Below are 19,838 nucleotides of genomic sequence, written 5' to 3'. Positions count from 1 at the left end.
AGAGACGGTGGAACTCACATGACCTCAGACCTTGGAGATGTACATGAAGCATTGGAAAGTGCAGTCACATGGTACTCTTGAAGAGGTGTGTGTGTGTGTGTGTGTGTGTATGTGTGTGTGTGTGTGTGTATTTAGGGACAGATGTTCCAAGTAAGATGTCAGGAGGATAAAATGGTAGGTCAAGCTCTCAGTGGACAGAAGAGATGTAAGGGCTGGATCCAGGCAAACCACAGTGCCCCCTGTAGGTGAAAGTTTGAAGGGCCAGATCACCACACACTGGAGAGGGATTAAAATGAGAAATGGGAAAGACTTTGCTGCCCTATGTAGATGGTGGCAAACAATTCTGACAGACACAGACAAGGTGTGGAGGGACAGGGAAGGCAGGATGTCAGAGGTAATTCCTTAGCTGACTGTTATGAGACCTGAACATTGCTCTCTCTCTACCCAACGCCACTGTCTGGCTTACGTGAGGACCAGCATGGAGCCTAAGAATGTAACAACCTTTTCAATCCCCAACCTAATCCTGCAGGCAATCAGGAAGCCCGAGCTGTGCACACTGCCCAATTACATCCATGTCAGTTCTTCCTGTGAAAGGCTCTGCAAACTCCAAGCAAGTCAGTGGAACGAGAGACGTGATTCTTGGGGGGCTCAGTTCTAAAGCCCTCCGTGTCTCCATAGACACCAATTAGCTCTGATGTTGACAGGCTGGGCTCTGCTGACAGGAAAGTCCCTTAAAATGACAGCGGTAAACAAAGCGGTACTCAGCAGATGTTACAGGAACATGCTGACAGGAGTCAGCGGGGAGATAGCCATGTGTTACTTCACGTACTACCGAGTGCAGCAGATCTCTTAGCCCAACATGGGATGGTCTCATCCCTTGAGAGAGTACCCACCGGCTGCCCTTGAGATGACTAAATCCTGAGATTGTAGAAGCTCTTGTAAGCAGCACATTGCACAACTCTAGGGGGTGTCATTTTCTTAGCCTACATTTCAGGTTTCTTTAGAAACCTTAAATCTTACTAAGTTCTGTTCCTCAGAGTAGTCTAGCTTAATCCCTCATGCAGTGGGGTCCCATCTCCTGCCCCTTGTGGTTTTTAAAGCCACACCCGGATGCCCCACTTGAAGCTAGGATCCCCTCTTACTCCTCACTACACCCCCTGCCAGGTTTTCCACCAGGCCTTCCGTATATAGATGCAAGGTAATTATTGCTGAACGGCTCGCCTCTGGAGCATAAAATTCACCAGTCGGATGGAAGGCAGCCAACGCCACCAATGTCAGTGCTCAGCAGAAGGTCATTAGGTAACCATGAAAACGACACGCTGCATAGCATCCCAAAGCCCCGGAAAGGCCTCTCCTCTGGGTTGTTAGTAGCCGAAACAGTGAACATGTCCGGGGCTTTGTGTCTGTGTAGATGTTTCTATCTACAGAGACAGGAGCTAACTTGATGTGGGTGTTATTTGCTCAAAGATAAAAAGCTCTCAGTGGTTTAATGGAAGGAAGATAAGAAAGTAGTGTTTGGAAATTTTTTTTTTTTTTTACCAACCCTTCAGCAGATGAGTGATCTCATGCAATTTCTGGGTGTCTCAGAAAATGTATTCTCCCCCTCTGTGAATTGAAGGATTCTCAGGGTTGAACAAGATCTTTTGTGTAACATATACAGTACAATGCTTGGCATTTTGTGCTATGTATTTTCTCCTAAAACAACTCAGAGAGTCTGACTGCAGACTGTGAGCTGAGCCACTGTGTACACATCCCCAGGACCCTGTCTTTTCTCATTATAGATCTGCTTAGAATACCCTGGCAGCCAATCAACTGATACCAAAGGCTGTCATGCAACAGAGGAGATGTTGAGTGTGACCCCAGCTTTGGCTCAACTAAAAACTCAGCTTCAGTAGAAGAGAAGGTAAAACTGCAATCTGCTTTGCCTGGGTGTAGCAGCTAAGAAAAGCACAAAAGTTAAAGTGATTTGAAAACAGAGCAGAATGCAAATGTAAGGCATAAATATTCATAACGCAATTAAAATGTTACTGAAATGTAAACATAATGATACTGATGAAAGTAGCCTTATGAATTGAAAGAATTCCATACAATAAGCTGCCTTTCTATAAAGAAGCAGCCACGCCAGGAACTGGGCTAGAGAAACAAAAGCAACTTCCCAATACCAGTTGCACTGGGTCACCGAAGGGGTATGTACAAGGTTCAAATCTCAATGCTATATAAGAAGGAAAAATAATCACCTTAATTTTATGAGACATACCACACAAGAACTTTCTGATTAAAATGCAAACTCACTTTTAAACTTGCCCATCATCTTTGAAGAAATCCACATTGTTTTCTCTCTCTCTTCACAGAAATGCATACAGAAGTCCGGATGTTATACTTCTAAATGGGACATCACTTCCCATTTAGAAGAGAGTACACTTGGCAAGTGTACTGAAGAAGGTAAGGGAGTTGGTCCCAACAAAAACATGAATGCATGAATGCTGCCCCCACCTCTGTTTACACAAAAGTCCATCAGAGAGAGATGTCGCCTGCCTGTCTTTGCTCTGTGGGCACCATACCTTGGTATAGCAGGGCTGATGGTGGGTGGTGAGTGCCTGATGATTTGGAGGGCATTTCTGCTTCATAGCCCACTGGCAAGTTGTCCAAAATGGCATTGGAGTATTTAGTGGAGCCCAGCCACAGATATATGTCAACTTTTGCCTGCACAGTCCAGCCGGCTGGCCGTTTCCCAGGAAGCTGGGGGAGAGGACAAGGAAAGTTCTTTTATCATCAGAAGGTAAGCATGGACCCTGTTCTGAGAAAATTGATCCTTCCTGGATATATATCTCTAGGTTTGTACAGAGGGTCATCTCTCCAGGGCTCTGTCTACATCACAAAATTGAAAGAAATGATCCCAGGTGTCACATTGCATAACTCCTGAGGACAACCTCAGTCCGGAGGCTTAAACATGAACTCTGATAACCACTGTAGTGGTCCAATTGTAGACCACTGGCTCTGAGCCTATGGCTTGCCTCTTCTTCAAGTTCTTCAGCTTGCCTTGCCTTCCTAGAATCTTCAATACTGGGGTTGCAGCCTGAGTTTCTGCTATTTCACTTTATTCAGGATTGCTTGCCCTGCTCTCCTATCCTGTGTTCTGTGTGAGGGAAAGTCCTGCCTGCTCTCCCAGGCCCTTTTTCCTGGCAGACATTGTCAGATCCTTCCTTCATCCTCCTTAGGCAGTGTGGCTTTAAGCTCCCTAAGCTCTCTGCTTCCTCTCCATACGGTGGCCTCACATGTAATATGGTGTATGTTTGTGTGTGTGTGCACACATGTATTTGTGGGAGTTCATATGCCCCAAGACCACAAGGATAAAAATTGATATATTGAACATGCTTTATTTCCTAGTCACTGGGTTTGGGGATCTCTCTGTCCCCACCTAGTCTTAGTACCAGCCCTGCCTGTATTCAAGGCTTCTGACAAGAGCTGATGACACTTAAGATATGGCTACTTCTCTAGATTCTATTGACTCTTCCAAGTGTCTCTTCTGGCAGGTTTTAGAATTGCCTCTTAATAACTCTCTTTTCTCCTACGCTGAGCTCTTTCTGTGAAAGATCAGAAAGTCCTATCACCACAAGCTAGAACTTGTTCAGACAACTTCCCAAGCACCCATGGAGAGGCTTTGACTTCAAATTGAGCACAGCTGTTTGCCTTTGTAGCTTGCTCTGATGGTTCCAAAAGCAGGTTCGGAACAATTCAATCAAAGGACCACTGCATGTGCCGCTGGGCTTTGGCCAATGGACTAAAGCCAGGAAGCATCAGATGCTGAGGCCCAGACAGTCCTCAGCTCCGGACACTGGCACTCACTCAAGTGATGATGGGTAATTTTTATTATCGACTTGATTGGGTTAACAAACATCTAACGGATTAGTGAGACGCACCTTTGGGCTGACTGCGAGAATGTTTACACGGGATTCAGTGGAGGGAGAGAGGGTAAGACAGACTCTGAATGTGTGCTTCACCATCTTGTGAGCTGGAACCCCACAGAGGGAAAAGGAGTGACGTGTGGGCTAAGCAGAAACAGCCATCTCTCCTCTTCCTGACTGTGGACAGGCTCCCCCATGCCATCCCAGCGAGCCGTGGCAGACTGGGTGGCTTCAAATTGTGAAGCAGCATGATCCCTCCCTCTCAAGTTGTTTCTGGTCAGGTATTTGGTTATAGACACAAAACCAGTAGCTAATACCATGATAAAAGAGAAAAGCTCAGGCAGAGGTTCTCAACCTCTGGGCAAAGACTCCTTTGGGGGTCATATATCAGATATCCTGTATATCAGATATTGACATTACAATTCATAACAGCAGCAACATTACAATAATGAAGTAGCAAAATAATCTTACTATTGGGGGTCAGCACAACGTGCGGAACTATATCAAAGGGTCACAGCACTAGGAAGGTTGAAAATCACTGGTCAAGGGGAGGGAAGGTACATCCCTTGTTCAAATGCACAGCTTGCTGTATTCAGTTTCGGTTTCTCCTTCTGCACATATGGTATCAAGTATTAAGTTTGAAATTTTAGAAATAAGTCATTGATGTGGTTTATTGTAGGATACTGTTATAACTGTTCCAGTTTACTATTAGCTATTGTCATAAACCTCTCACTTGTCAATCAAACTTTATTATAGGTATGTGTTTACAGAGACAATACTATGTATACAGCAATTGCAATTGAATGCTAGGCCCCAGCTGGGTGTCTTGGAACACACTCCCAGTGGATAGAAGGGCACTACCACACTTAGCTGAGTACCTTACTCAGTACCTTAGAGTGAGACCAACCAAGAGCATCCCAGAAGGAGGAAGGAGCACAAACATAGATCTGGGAGTGGAAGCTCATATTTAGTGAGTATTCATGCTGTGCCAAGAATGGTACAGAGAACTTTCTGACCAGAAGAGCTCACATGAGTGACATGGGGCTGGTCAGGCTCAAGGATTGCACACTTGATTGGTATGCAGAGGAGTCGAGATTTAATCTTTAGAAAGAAGGGTGCAGTTATGTATTCAGCTAAATAAATAAATAAAACCACTTTATTTTGAATCAAGGTAAGTACTCTGCAACCTGTAATTTAAGAAAATTATAATAAGAGAAATGATCTCCCTTCATCATTTCCCTGATGATTCAAAAACTTGTTCAAGCAAATAAACGTTTATCGAGAAGGCCGAGGATCTAATTTGGTGCTTGTTTGTATATTGTTTGATTCATACCTGGAAGGCCCTGGGTTTGATTGACAGCACAGAATGAAAGGTAGGGTGGGAGGAAGACAGGGAGGAGGAGAGGAATGGAAGGAAAGAGAGCAGGGATGAGTCTGGGTCAGCCTAGGGTTATTTTGTTGTGGTGACAGCATTTCTTCTGCTATTTGTAGCCATCCCGGGACATCAGTTCACAAAGGCAAGGGTTTTTGTCTCATTCATCACAGTGACGTTTCCAAGGCTTAAAAATAAAGAGCGCTTGGTGCCAGAAGAATGCTGCAAATATTTGTTTAATAAATATTGGTGAGTCCCAAAAGTAAAGACTCATGGCACTCGTTGAGAACTGACACTGGTCTAGGCCCTGGCCTAGTGTTTCTTCCTGCAGACTGTTCTATCTCCTATCTGATGTACTGAGCCACTCTTTTGTTCAGTCTCACAATAGTTCTGCAATCCTTCCAATAAGTATATTTCAGAAATAAAGAAGACAAGTTTCAGGGAAATAAATGTACCGTTATGTAATGTCACAGAGTAAAAAAGGATTACAGCCAGTGCATACTCATCTCTGAGCAGAGGCCCACTCTGCTCCTCACAATTGCTGTGTGTGTGTGTGTGTGTGTGTGTGTGTGTGTGTGTACCTACATAGAGCAAACATTCTAGTTACGTGTGGATTTTTACTCTGCAGTTCCAGGGTGGAAGGTGAGTGTATACATCTTTCAGTTGGTGCTAAGCCTACAGACCTTAATTTTAGGCATTTAAATTGTATGGCTCAGAACATACTATGTTATATTCCACCCTTAAACTTTTTAAAAGTTCTTTATTCTTTAATGAAAAACAACAGAAAACATCATTTCTTCTACTATGAAGAAGAAACTATGTGCATGTGTGTGGGTATGTATATATGTGTATGTGTGTGTGAATGTGTGTTTGTGAGTGTTCATGTTTGCATATGTGTACATGTGTGTATGTGTGTGAGTGTGTTTGTGAATGAATGTGCATGTGTGTGTGAACTTATAGTGAAAACCAAAAAATCAACTCAAATCCTGCAAAAGTATTCCACAAGATCACTGCTACATTCGTAAAGTATATAACATAGGAATTTTCCTAATAAGCATTCCAATCAAAATTGCTCTCACGCATCCAGGTTTGATGTATTCAGTCCCTTGAGACTGGAATGGAGAGCAGATAATAAAAAACAGCCAAGAATAGAGAGGTATATAAACAGTTCTGATAAACATTACATCTCTTGCAGGATTTGATGTTGGCTAAGTCTTAGACTTCCCTGTGCCTCATCTACCTCCTCCTCCCGAAATGGACCCAACAAATAGAAGGTTCATTAGAGTCCCTGTTAGAGTTTGGAAGTCGAATGTCCTTCTTGGACTTTTAAGCAGTTGTTTCTCAGCCAGTGGCACTGTTTGGGGGAGGCTGTGGAACCTTTGGGTCTGTAGCGTAACCAACAGAAGGGTCTTTGAAGATGCTCTCTCTCTTGTTTATGCCTGTCGTCTCTGCTTCCTCTTGGAAGCCTCTTGGACAAGCTCTTGTTGTCACAGACCCAGGCTAGTCATTATTCCTTTCCCTACCCTACCATGAAGGACTGTGTCCCCTCACCTGTGAGTCAAAAGAAATCCTCTCTGCCCTGAGATGCTTCCGCAAGGTGTTCTGACACAGCCACAGGCAGAGTGACTAATCCAGTTGTACATTAGATACTCTGGAGCAATAAACTAACAAATCTGACTTTCAAAAATGTGGGCGCTTCTTGACTGTAGATCTTGTAGCTGTCATCTTCTGACCCGTGGGCACTGTGAAAGTTGACGACTTTCCAGTGTGACAACTACAACCTCCTACAGGTCTTTGAATGTTTAGGGGATGTTTACCCAGCAGACAGCTGTGCCATAGAATAAACTTTGAAGAATTTCTGGCTTAGAGATTTTAGAGATTTACAGTCTGTGCTTTTTATTTTCACTTCTGAATGCTCCACTAGGGACGAGTCATGAGACTGGGCCTTCTCCTATAGTCTTGGCTTTTTTTTTTTTCCCAGACTTACTATTTCAGGAAGAAGCGGGAAAGGTGGGAGAGAGAATAAAAGGAAGTGGTGGGTAAGAGGGAGTAGAAATGGGAGTTGACAATCAAAACAAGAACGGAAATGGTTTTGCTGAATCATTTGTTCTAGGTGCTTGCTCCCCGAATGGTAACTGAATTCAAGAAGACTTAGTGGTCATCCATAGTAATCACAGAGGCAACAGGAAAATGCACATAAAGAAAGCCATAAACACATTGATGGAGATAACACACAGGCTGGATACCTGTGGGGGAGCATTTCTCCTATCTAGCAGTACCAATCCCCTGGCTTGATTTGACAGCTCCTCTTCTAATTTTGTACGGTGCCAGGAGACACCACAATATTTAGCAGAGAGTAACTTCATACCACTTTCTAGTATTTTTAGCACAGGTCCTTTGGAAATGACTTGCTATTTTTAAGACAAATCTTTCTTGCCTCTGTAGCACTCTTTGAATGGGGAAGGTGAAAGAAAGTCTCTGATATTTGGGATGAATGACTTGGGTACAAAAAAATATATATTGACTTTTTTCACTTGTGGTTTCATAGAAGCAGATTTTAAAAATTCTTTTATTAACAGGACAGAAAGAAATAAGCGAGGCCACTGTGTTAGTTCCTTCTCTTGCTGATGTGCCAAATTCTCAGCAAAGGCAACTTCAAGAAAGGAGTCATTTTGGCTCCTGGTGTAAGGGAGGCTACAGTCAACCATGGGTGGGGGGTGTGGAGGAGGGAGGGTGAAGTGGCTGTCCATCAGGTCCACAGGAAGACGTCAGAGACAGATGAATGCAGGTGCTCACCTCTTTCCCTGTCCTCCCTCCTATTCACTCTGAGACCCCAGCCCATGGGATGACGTCACTCACTCTCAGGGTGGGGCTTCCCACATCGGTTAAGCCTATTTCTGGAAGCACACTCATGGATAGACCCAGACTGTGCCTCGAGGTCAATTCTAAATCCAGTCAGATTAAGCACCACAGCTACAAACAACTGATGAACTCTGAAGGGGATAACAAAGTCCTCTGAGGTGCTAGATGCCCAGTTTCTTAAACACTGGTATTTACTGACTGATGACTCTGTATGAGGCACAAGTATGCATCCTTTGTTTGAGGTTCCTCACTTAATCCTCGCAGGCATATCCACGTCGTGGATGAAAAATAGAATAAACATTCTTCAAATGCATGAAAAATATTAAGCAGTCTCTCCAAGATCACACAGCCAGTAAATATTTGCCTGGAACTCTGGTATGGATTGAATTATGTTCCTCCCAGCTTCCTCTGTCTTACATCTTAATCTCCAGTTATCAGAGTGCTACCCTATTTGGAAGTAGGGTCACTGCAGATGTAATTAGTCAAATGACTGTACTGAAATAGAATGGTACCTAAATTTAGTATGACTGATGCCTTTATCAAAAGGATGCTTCCTTTCTTCTTCCTCCCTTTCTACCTTCCTTTTTTCCTTTCTTCATTTCTTCCTTTTCCTTCCTCCTTTCATTTTTTCTTTTTCTTTTCAGCATTGTGGGTTGACCCTAGGGCCTTGTATGTGTTAGGCAAGCTCATTACCCACTGACCTACATTAGTTTGTTTTTTTTTTTTTTGAAAAAATTCAGTATTTCACTAAGTTGTTCAAACTTGCTTTGTGGCCCAGGCTGGTTTTGAAATGTCTCAGATTCCCGAGTATTTGTGATTGAAGGTCTTTACAACCAGAACAGGCTTAAAGATTTGAAACAAACATATTAACTGTATGGATGAATGAAGTTCGTCTAACAATATGTATTAACTCCTGTGAAAGATGCCTCGGGAAAATTGTATGAGAGAAAAATGACAGGAGGAACCAATTTCCAGTCTCACTAATAATCAAAGGAGTCAAAATCTGAGCTAGTGGGTTGGTCATTAAGACAAATCTAATCTACATATGTCTGAAGACATCATAATTGGAAAGCTAGAAACTACTCAATTGGAATTTAGATCGAGAAGCCTGGGGTCCTCTGTTTTTGAAAACACTGGAAAGAATTCCAGACATGGACACATGCTAGAAATTCTAAGTCACTCAGGATAAAAAGAAATTGGTCTTCTTTGGTCTCAGGCAGACTTACCTTGAGAAAGTGGGTCTTGATCTTCCCACAGTGCTTGCCCATCTGCTCTTCGATGGGGGAGTAAAGCAGGTCTTTGGCAGCAATTCGGGCATATGCCACTCTCTTGTTGTTACTGAGCATCCAAATGAAGATGTCCGGGATGGTGTGCTGCGGCTGGATGGTGGAAAGATATGATCGCATAGGTTGGTATCTAATGGATGTACTTCTCGAGTTTACCTATCCCCAAAGAACCCTTCTGCATCGAACAATGTAGGTGGTTAATCATCTGGACAAATAAGCCAGTGAGGTGCCACTTCCTTAAGAAGACAGCATCTCAGTCGTGAGGTCAGGATACATGGGTTTGCTTGAGCCTGCTGGACCTGTGTTGGGTCATCTTTGGTGGCCTGCTTTTCATGATCTACCAAATGAATGCTTTTCTACAGATTTCTGTTGGTTCTTTTCTAATGTAGATATTGACTTAGCTTCAAAGCTTTAGATTTCTTCAGAACCATGTAACGTTCCAGAAAGTCCAGATGAAAGATTAAAAAAAAAAGTACACTAATACCTTTGAATCATTCCACAGTCACTTTTAGGAAAGAGAAAACAAGTCTACAGGAGCCTGTACCTAACATCTGGTTGCCAAATAGCCAACTTCCGTTTCAGCCATCTTGGAACAACTCTGCTAATCTTTATAGGAATTTGAAAATTGAACTATTTAATAAGGAAATGCAGGTTTCCATATCAAGTGTTTCATTATTTTGTATTTGGAATGTACACTTCTGAACCAATGTAACTACCAAAATAGGAGACATAGCACTTTTATCTAGAGGTAGATGCTCTGTCTTGCTCTCTCTCCTCTCACATACAGATTTGATACTGAAAAGGAGCACCCATCCCTTCCATCTGGTGTGAAACCAAAGGCAAAGGATAGTCTTCCAGACACAAGGCTTGTTAGTTACAGACAGGAAGCCCCAATGCCTGCCTCGAACCTTCCATATTCATAACGAAATCCTCATGTCTACTGCTTAGCATTACCTGTCTCACTACTTAACATACTTCCAGGGAACAAATACTATACGAGAGAATCACCACACTCAAGAGCCAATGGAGCAGGAAAGCCGTGTGCCTCTCTCCAACACCATCCCCCACAAATCCCCTGTAGAAAGTCTGTCCACATCTGCAGGATTCAAGAAAGAATCAGTATTTGACAGAAGTGAATATGATGCCTTTTAAAATCATACTAGAAGACATCAGAAAACCTTTCTTACAACTATTCTTAAATAGATACTGTTTGACCTTTACTGAACATGAGTTTAAATTTTCTTATGCTTGAAAACCCCTTGAGGTTCCCAGCATGCTTGCTTGGACTTTTCTTGTGTTAGGGGGGCATGTTTTTTACTCTGCTGAACACTCTGACTTTATGAGAAATCAACACAGCGATCTATATTTGGCTTAATTTTAAAATTTTCTCCCTCCATCACCAAGCCAACACTCAATTTGCTCATCTCGCCCTCTCTGGGATGCTTTTCCCCTTATCTTCCCAATGAGCTTTGCCTGCAGCATTGATTACCTCATCCACAAGAAAGCGGATTTTCTCCACAAAGTTCTGAGCTTCACGGATCATCTCATCAAGAGATAACTTTTTCTTCTGTTGTTGAATAATCCCTTCAGCCTCATTGGCCATTGACTTCTAAAAAAAAAAAAGGATGAGAGTTGTGGTGTAGATCTTTCCAGAAGTCTGGGCAACAAACACTGCCCTTCGCTTTAGTGTCCTGAAGGTGTTTGCAAGCCTAATAGTAAGCACTACACTCTGAACTGGCTTTGGCTTTGACATTGTGCTCATTGACCATTGAATGGAAATGACATAAGAGTTCAATTCACTCATCTCACCCTCTCTGGGAAGTTTTCTTCCTCATATTCCCAATGAACTTTGTAGAGTTGATTACAAAGTTCCTCATCCGTAAGAAATCTACCACAGTGAAGACAGTAGATATCATCTCTGAGTTGGTAGATAGATGAGATGTTGAGACCTAGAAAGTGCAGAAACGTGTCCAGGCCACAGGATTATGAGACAATAGCTGAACTAAGCTCCCTGGTGCTTAATAAGAACTCTAATGATGACAGCTAAGCTGTGTTGAGTTATTACTGTATGCCATTCAATATTCTTTCATCATTCCTCTTAGTGACCTTCTGAGGTGGGTACCAAGATTTCCATTTTAAGGTGAAAAAAAAAGCCACATAGCTTCTGGGCCTGATCTCCAGATCAATCCAGAATGCATGACCCTTGCTTATCCTAGAACTGTGAAGGATGCTTCCAGCCCAAAGTATCATCTGAGAAACATCTGAGTTAAATGCCAAACACAATTATTTTATAGCCCAGGCATGGCAGTAAACCTCTGTAACTCCAGCTCCTGAGAGGGAGATGAAAATGAGGGAGCAGTAGTTCGAGGTCAAAATTACATAAAGCAAGTTTGAGCTCAGCCTGGGCTATATGAGAGCATGTCAAGAAAGGAAGAGAGAGAGGGTGAGAAGAAGGGACAAGGAGGAGGAAGAGGGTATAGGAAGGGACAGAGGAAGGGAGAAAAAAAAAGCAAATACTTATTTTTATTCATCCATTCCACCTATACTTATTGGATTTGTTTTTTCAAAAATAGAAAAAACAATCTTTACAGTGCCTTCTAAGGCCCCCAGAGCTCACTGTGCTTCTCTCTGTGTCTCATAGTGTTCTCTCTTCTCCCACTGTGCCCCAGACTCATGGCTCCTCAAGAGATCCTGGGGCATACCAAGGTTGGTCTACCCTATGGCTATAACACACAGACCTTATTGTTCAAATGTTCTTCCTATCCTCCATGGGGCTTCAGTTTAAACATTGCCATGGTATTATCTGTTGTCAAATATTTTTATGGTTTCTTTGGCTTTGGCATGTTTCCCTTCATAACCATAACCTAAGATTATTTTTATGTCTGTGTTGTTTGCCTCCCTGCATTCTGTCTTCTCCACTACAAGGGACTCTGCAGTTGGACAAGGGGCTCCTGTCTTGACCTTATCTTGGACAATCAATGTTGTCAGAGAGTCTGTTGCACAACAGTGACATACAGTACCTCCTAGGCACACAAAGGGAGTGAATAAGCCAAGACATTTATGGATTCCTCAGGGACAAGCACTTAAGAACTTTCAGCTTTATGTTTCTAGCACTTTGTCTATGCCCAACACGCAAGAAGCCTTCTGGTGATGCTGACTGAAAGAGTGAATACCTGCTGTCTGCCAGATACTGAGACACACACGATGCTTCCTTTGACGGTTTTGTAAAATGAAAGTAATATATACAAATAAATGTATAAAGCATCGTGAGATCAGATGGGTGAAGCCAGGCTTCCTGGAGGATCTCAATCTGACCTGACCCATATGGAATACATCAGTCAGTAAGAAAACAGTTGACAGGCTAGAGGAGAGGAGAATTGTTAGTTCTTTTAGCTTCTTGTTTGTGGGACAGATGTCAAGGTGAAAGAATCTAGCAGCCTAGCCTTAAAAAGAAAATGCGTACGTGTGTGCTTTGCCTGCATGTGTCTGTGTGCCATGTGCAATGTGGGCTGAGGCCAGAAGAGGGCAGCAGATCTTCTGGATCTGGAGTTAGAGACAGTTGTGAGCCTCCATGTGCTAAGAATTAAACACAGGTCCTCTGGAAGAGCATCTATTTTTCCTAAATGCCCAGCTATTTCTCTAGCCCATATCTAACAGTTTTAGCAAAATACAAGTTTCAGAAGAAATAAACAAGGGCAGGGGACTCCATATGAATAAGAAGTTGAACTCCTGGGCTTGCAAGACCATCCTTGTGAATCTCCGATAGATAAATTCCCTTCCTACACAACATACATTCTTTCCCACTGCTGTTTCTACCTGACAGGAAAATATATTCTTTAAACCTTGTCCTTGTCTGCCCTACGAACTATGTGTCATCCGTGAGGTTTATTTTTAGAGCACATGCTTTAGCTGTGTTCAAAATATAAATAGGTTTTCACATACCAGTTCTTGCCAACAGAGTGTGAGTCGTTTCTTATCTAATGCGGTTTGGTTCAGCATCTTCGGCTTCTTTTCTGCTTCAGAGATAAAGGCTCTGAAATAGAATATTCATTTTGTAGCCTACTTAGTGAAAATCCATTTGTGTGATTCCAGAGATTTGAAAAGAAAATCTACTCTCTGTAGCACAACGGAAAGCTGATAGATCCACAGAACCCAGGTTTTTAAATTTAGGTTTCAACACGGTGTGCTAACATTTCTAATAGAAAAAAAAAAAAAAAAGGAAGAGACTGGAAATGATACCCAGGCCCTGTGTTAGTTTGAGGAGATTTCTGAATTCTACTTCATATATACCCATTGCAACTGCTAGCAAAACTCATGACACATTTGTGTGAAATAATACAGTCTAACATATTTAAGCCACACCAAGACTTTTCTGAAATGTTACATATAGAGCAGATATTTTAGAATTGAGACTGAGATGTGTCCCTACCTTCTTGGAGAATAACGTTTCTGGAGATGAAATTTCAAATTTGTTTAAAAAGGAAAATAATAACGGCTATGAATACAATTCAAGAAGAAATGTAAATGAACATATCTTTACTGATGATTTAAATGATATTAAAATCAATACAACTTCACTTATAAAAGTAATATTATCCAAAATTAGTGGTGGTAAGGGAGAGTATGGAAAAGTGTGTGCTGCTGTAAAAGTAACTGGTTATGTTTTTTTATGAACTACTTGATAGAATCTATGAACATTTTAACATGTGCATAATTTGATTTAAAAATTACACTAGAATTCTCATCCTTTAGAAACAGTGGAATGATTTTTTTAAAGAATATATTTACAGAGTATTTGCCATGGTGATAGAATAAATGAAACAATGAACTGTTGTTAAAAATAAATTAAACTTTACCATGATATATCTATGTGTGAAATTGCTCGTGATATATTACTGAGTGTAGGAGCAGCCAGCTGGACAAATACCTGCTATTGCTGGGACGAAACAGCGTGTTTTATGAGTGTATGTATGTGAGGATGTGTGTCTGCAAAGGCAGAGAAAACAACAGTCCAGGAGGAAAAATTAACCTCTTTTCTCTGAAACTAGGAATGTACAGAAAGTTGAAAATATATCTTTTAATGTCATATCCATAACAGAACTGTGGAATCTGGACTATAGATGTACATATTATACAATAATCGTGTGGTCCTTCTGTAGTGAAATAATCACAAGGAAACTTACAAAGGGGAATCCAGGACGAGAGACCCCAAACCCAGGCTCTGCCTGGGGCCTGTTGGAAACCCTGCCACACTCTCTTTGGGGAATCCTATTAAAACTGTATTTCCTGTTCCTTTTTATAAAGAATAAGATGGTCATATTTTGAGTTGGAAATACTAAAAATGTTGTTGTATCCCTGTGTTTACTAAAAGTACAGGAAATCCCATCCCACTCTCTGGGATGGATCAGCCCCACGTAGACATGTTAGCTGCTTAGGGTCTCTCTTATTTCACAGAGGCTAATGAAAATACTTTTTTTTTCTGCATCAGAATTGGCGTGAGTGATACGGCGTTTGCCTTCATTCATCTCCATCTCACAGGCCTAGCCTAACCTCGGCTGTGGGCAGCCTGGTCACCTCTACACGATGACTGGCTTGTCCTTGCTGTGGAGAGGGTCTCAGAAGACCAACTGCTTGATGAAGAAAGGCTCAGGAGGTGAGAATTCCAATCTGACCTCGGGTCCAGCCTGCTTTCTCAGACCCACAGTTCCCGACTATAAAACTACCGCTTTGATTACTGACACAGATGGGTGTGCTCTCAGTTGACTGAAAACTTGAAGAAAATGAGGGACAGTTAATTATCACCCTCAGGTTCCCATAATATGGAAGAGTTATTGAGCTATTACTTGCTTGGTAATACTTTCCAACATGAGATATGAGGTTATGAAGCTTTTTAAAGGTGTCTCAAGGGAATTGAACTGGCGCTCGGCTCACAGCAGGACTCATGCTTAATATTTCTTTGTACTGAAAAATGTAAGTGGATGAGGACAGCACAAGTGACACATTTATTTCTTTGCTTACATATATATGTATGCGAATATATAAAGACAGATATATACACATGAATATACATACACACATGTAGCAGAATATTGGGTATTTCTTCTGCCCCATCTACCACTTACAGACTGCCCTTGCTGTTAATGTTGGTGGCACTAGTGACTTCCTGCTAATGCTATGAGGATTTTTTCTTGTTCCATGTGAGTCTGAGCAGTGGGCCTGTCTTGTTTTGGCTTTTTCCCCTTGGCTTCTGTTTCAGTTGTTTGAGAGTGTCAGGAGCCGATACAGCACCATGAAGTGCCCATCCAATGCGCATGAGCGCAGCTGATTTCTCAAAGCCGATAAAAGCCGAGTTCAGCCGAGCTCATCTCTGATGACGTCACCCACCTGCTTTGACTGATTAAGTCACGGAGCGCAGTCTTCATCTTCTCTTCCGGTGCCTCCTCAGAAACCTTGACCAGCTCTCTCACTTCTTCTATGCCTTCTTCCTGAAGACAAACCACAGAGCCATGGGACTTGTATAGATATCATTAGTTGTCACATCCCAGAAACAACAGCTGGCTATCTTTGTCTCTGTGGTTTTGGAGACAGGAAGTGCCCCTTTACTTTCATGAACTTGGCCTGGAAACATAGGTGCCGCGCTCCTACTTTGATCCCTCCTTAATAGACGCGTATTCTTGCCCACATTGCTCAGAGCCATTGTGCCTCAGATCCATGCCTGCCTACCTAAGCATCGTTCTGTGTCACTCACCTTGTGGAAAACCTAGTATCATGAGAAATATTTCATAATTTAAAATTTTATATATAATTATTAAACAACTTCAAAATCAATATTTAAGTCAGTTTTACAGAGTAATGGAATCCTCCTGACATTAGAGAGCTACTTGCTCTTCTGAGTATATCAGATTTGGGGACAGGGAATGGCGGAGGTTGGCTGTGGGCAGTGACTATATACTGAGATACAGAATAGTTTTACATTTCTCTTTGGGCCTAATTTCTAGGATTCTACTTAGTAGAAATCTTGGATTCTACTCAGAGAAAAATGGGGTCTAAAGGGAATTACTCCTCTTTCCACTGTTCTGCTGGAATTTACAAAAGCTGCATTTCCTATCACTGGCCAAAGCCTGGTGCCTGGTGACTCAAGCACCATTGCATCTCAGTATCTGAGGAACAGGCATCACAATGGAGTGAGGATTCAGGCTGTGGCCTGGGCTACCTGGGTTCCAATCTAGGATGCCATTAACTAGTGACCTAACCTCATTTATAAGTGACCGTTATATTAGTGACCGTTTCCTCATTTATAAGATAGGAAACTAATAGGAACCCTCTACACTGCCACCATAAGGGGAATGAACTTAGTCATGGAGGCCAGGAAGGCCTGTTGACACTGACAACTCTTTTCTAATTCCTTGCTCTCTCAGTGATGAACTAAGACTATTCTGTCCAAAGAAAAACCAGACTAGACTTACAAAGCCCGTGGCCTCCACATTGTGTGAGCCAGCTAGGCCTCTCAAGTTATCGTCAGAGTCTAGTTATGTAATTCCTAGACTCCCACAATGGGAGACACTGTTTTGCTTTACAGAAGCCAGGTTGTGGAACAAAGAGGAGGGAGATATAATTCTATCCTTAGTGTAGGCTCTAGAGGAATAGGACAAGCGTCATCTGGTAGCACCTGTGGACTGCCCGTAGAGGATTAGAGGATGTTTCTCCCAATGGGACATATGGGAGAGGAGAGAGTAGAACAGAGGACTAGTTGAAGCCAGATGTCAACTTTGTGAGATGCCTTCCCGCCCCTGCCTTTGGGAGATGTGGAATCAACCTCGTGTTAGGTATTGTAAGACTAAAAGGCAGACTTGGTTAGTTTGGATTCTGGTTTGGATAGCTTGATATGAATCCAAGGGGTTTTACAAAACATTCTCATTCCTCTGGGTCTACATGGTAGAAGCTATGAAATGCAGTACCCCTCAATTCAGTAGTATTTAACCCAAGGTCAAGACCCTGGTTGAATAAAAAGGTTTATCTTTGTCCCCAGTTTCCCATTCTGTCTATGAAGCTACCTACCAAGAGGTCAGCCATTTTTTCCAGCATGTTGGACCAGTGCAGTCTGAATGTCTGGTCTCCCCAGGAACTGATGAAGGAGACACAGGGCTTCTTGGCACCAAAGGGCAAATAGTTGTAATTTCTGTAAAAGGCACATTGGATGCAAAAGTCAGTAGGCAATCAGTGGTTTTCAATCAATTCTGATTTGTTCATGTTTCATGTGTTCTGTAGGGCTGCAGAAGAGTGGGGATAAAACTACTATCCTCATTCTATAATTGGAGACCTGTGAACAGTGAACACTGGTTATGTGGCCACCATGGAAAGGATTAAGAGTTACCAACAAATCAAGATGGCGACCCACATCTGATTCTCGCACTTGGAATGTAGATCTGGGAGGAGGATTCAAAGCCATCCACAGCAACAAAGAAAATTCAAGGATAGCCTGGGCTGCATTTGAGACTCTCAAAATAAAACCAACCAAACAAAAGAATTTACCCTCTGACACAGGGCAAAGCTTTGAAATTATTGTCAGTGTGTAAAATACATTGGGCAAGCCTTCCTCATTGAAGACTTAAGTTGATAAAGAGAAAAGGGCAAGATTGCTTTTTAAATATGTATATTCTGAGCACATTGTATTGACCTATTGATATAACAGATGAGAGTGAAATTTTTGGAGAAAAATAAATCATATTACCAATAGGGATAAAGGCATATATACCAATCTAAATCAGTACTTGGTGGCTTGGCATCATTGTTTCATCCATTTGTCTGTCCATCCATCCATCCATCCATCCATCCATCCATCCATCCATCCATCCACCCAATACTTATTCTTGCCAGGCAATGGTGCCAATAATCTATGTGGCTTGTTTGGCTAGGAAGCGATAAGAGGTATAGCCAAGATGTGGAGCCCCAGGGAACGTGGTAGCAGTGGAATAAATATACTTTAAATGCTGATAGAAAAAATCCTTAACAGAATGAAATGGAAGGCAGAAAAGACAGGGCCAGTGTGCATATTTGGTTCCCAAGGAGTTAGGTGGCATGTGAAGGCAGGGCAGGCAGAAGAGGTACAGCTGTTTTAATGATCAGGTTTTTACAGCCCCCAATAATTTCCTCACAAGCATAGGAGACTGTAAAGAGATGAATAGAAGGAAGGCAGAAGGAAAGTGCTGGGGATGGGTGTGGTGCGGACTCTAGAGAAGTGGACAGTGTTTAGAGAAATGTACTTATGGTCCTTTGGAGAGAAAGAGATGGAGGCAGAGTGAGGAGGAGAGAAAGGAGCGATAAAAAGAAGAGAGAAGGGAAAGGGAAGGGAGAGGGAAGGTGAGGGAGGAGAAGGGAAAAGAGGGGAGGGGAGGGGAAAGGGGAGGAGAGGAGAGGGGAGGGGAGTAGAAACAAGTTTTATTTTCCTTTCAAACAAAAGCTACAAAGATCTTCAGCCTGAAAGATTGGATGCTCATTTTTAGCTCTCCAACGTAAATTTCTCGTTAAGTAAACAACAGAATTAGCAAAGGGTGCCTGGTCTGCTCTGTAAAAAAATAAATAAACCAGCAGGTGTCCATTCAGTAAAGGAAGCCAAAGAGGCTCTTGGCAGGACTTGAAATTGTCATCACAGCAAGACGACAAACAACAAAGACAAAAGGTCAGATACCAAGCTACTCTGTTTTATCTATGAAATCATTTCCCTGAGAACCCTGCATCTAAACAAGCTCCCACACTGTTGTATTTGTCTCAAGGTTTCTTTGGGTTACCATGTGCTAATGGTAGTCTTGGTCTTGGTCTCTGTGATTTTCAGAGTTTTGTTGCTGGGTCTTCGAGGACACACACAGGCATGAGGCAGTTAGGTTCATTGGGTAAGCCATGAACATCCTTGAACATCCTTTTGTGCAAAAGGAAACGCAACAAATAAGGAGGTACCTGGTTGCCCAAACAGAGTGCAGACTGCCAGCATCGTTCACCTGTGACTTTGGGCAAGAATAAACCTGTCCTGAGGATGTAATGACAAGCTTCCACTGATGTCACCTATTCTGATTTATTCCTCATCTCTATCAGGCACAGGTTGTGTGCAAATGCACATACTTTGCAAAACCAGAAAACCACGAGCACATACTCAGTGAAATTTTATTAGGAGTAATAGACATATGTTGTATATATTCATATCTGTATGTGCCCATATATGCATATATCTGTGGTGTGTATGTGTATGTCTGTATGTGTGTGTGTATGTGGTATGTGTCTGTGAATGCATGTATCTGTGTGTGTCTGTATGTGTGCATGTGTGTCTATGTGTGTGTGTGTCTGTGTGTGTGGTATATGTCTGTGGTATGTGTCCATTTGTGCATGTGTGTGTCTGTGTCTATGTATGTGCATATGTGG

At 42.2% G+C, this 19,838-nt stretch overlaps 1 protein-coding gene across 1 annotated transcript in view; it reads right to left on the bottom strand.

Moving 5' to 3' along the window:
* The window catches only part of Fer1l6 (fer-1 like family member 6), a 112,223-nt gene that overhangs the window by 61,907 nt on the left and 30,478 nt on the right, over positions 1-19,838 (bottom strand). The window contains exons 13-18 of the mRNA XM_028753882.1: positions 17,484-17,604; positions 15,810-15,910; positions 13,368-13,458; positions 10,915-11,034; positions 9,366-9,518; positions 2,562-2,739 (exon numbers count right to left, since the gene is read on the bottom strand). Coding sequence (XP_028609715.1) covers positions 2,562-2,739; positions 9,366-9,518; positions 10,915-11,034; positions 13,368-13,458; positions 15,810-15,910; positions 17,484-17,604 — 764 coding nt within the window. The remainder of the gene's footprint in view (positions 1-2,561; positions 2,740-9,365; positions 9,519-10,914; positions 11,035-13,367; positions 13,459-15,809; positions 15,911-17,483; positions 17,605-19,838) is intronic.

Source organism: Grammomys surdaster, unplaced genomic scaffold (genome assembly GCF_004785775.1).
Source record: "Grammomys surdaster isolate TR1022 unplaced genomic scaffold, NIH_TR_1.0 125974, whole genome shotgun sequence".
NCBI lineage: Eukaryota > Metazoa > Chordata > Mammalia > Rodentia > Muridae > Grammomys > Grammomys surdaster.
Note: the sequence above shows the minus strand (reverse complement) of the source record. Positions and strands in the feature narration are given on the sequence as shown.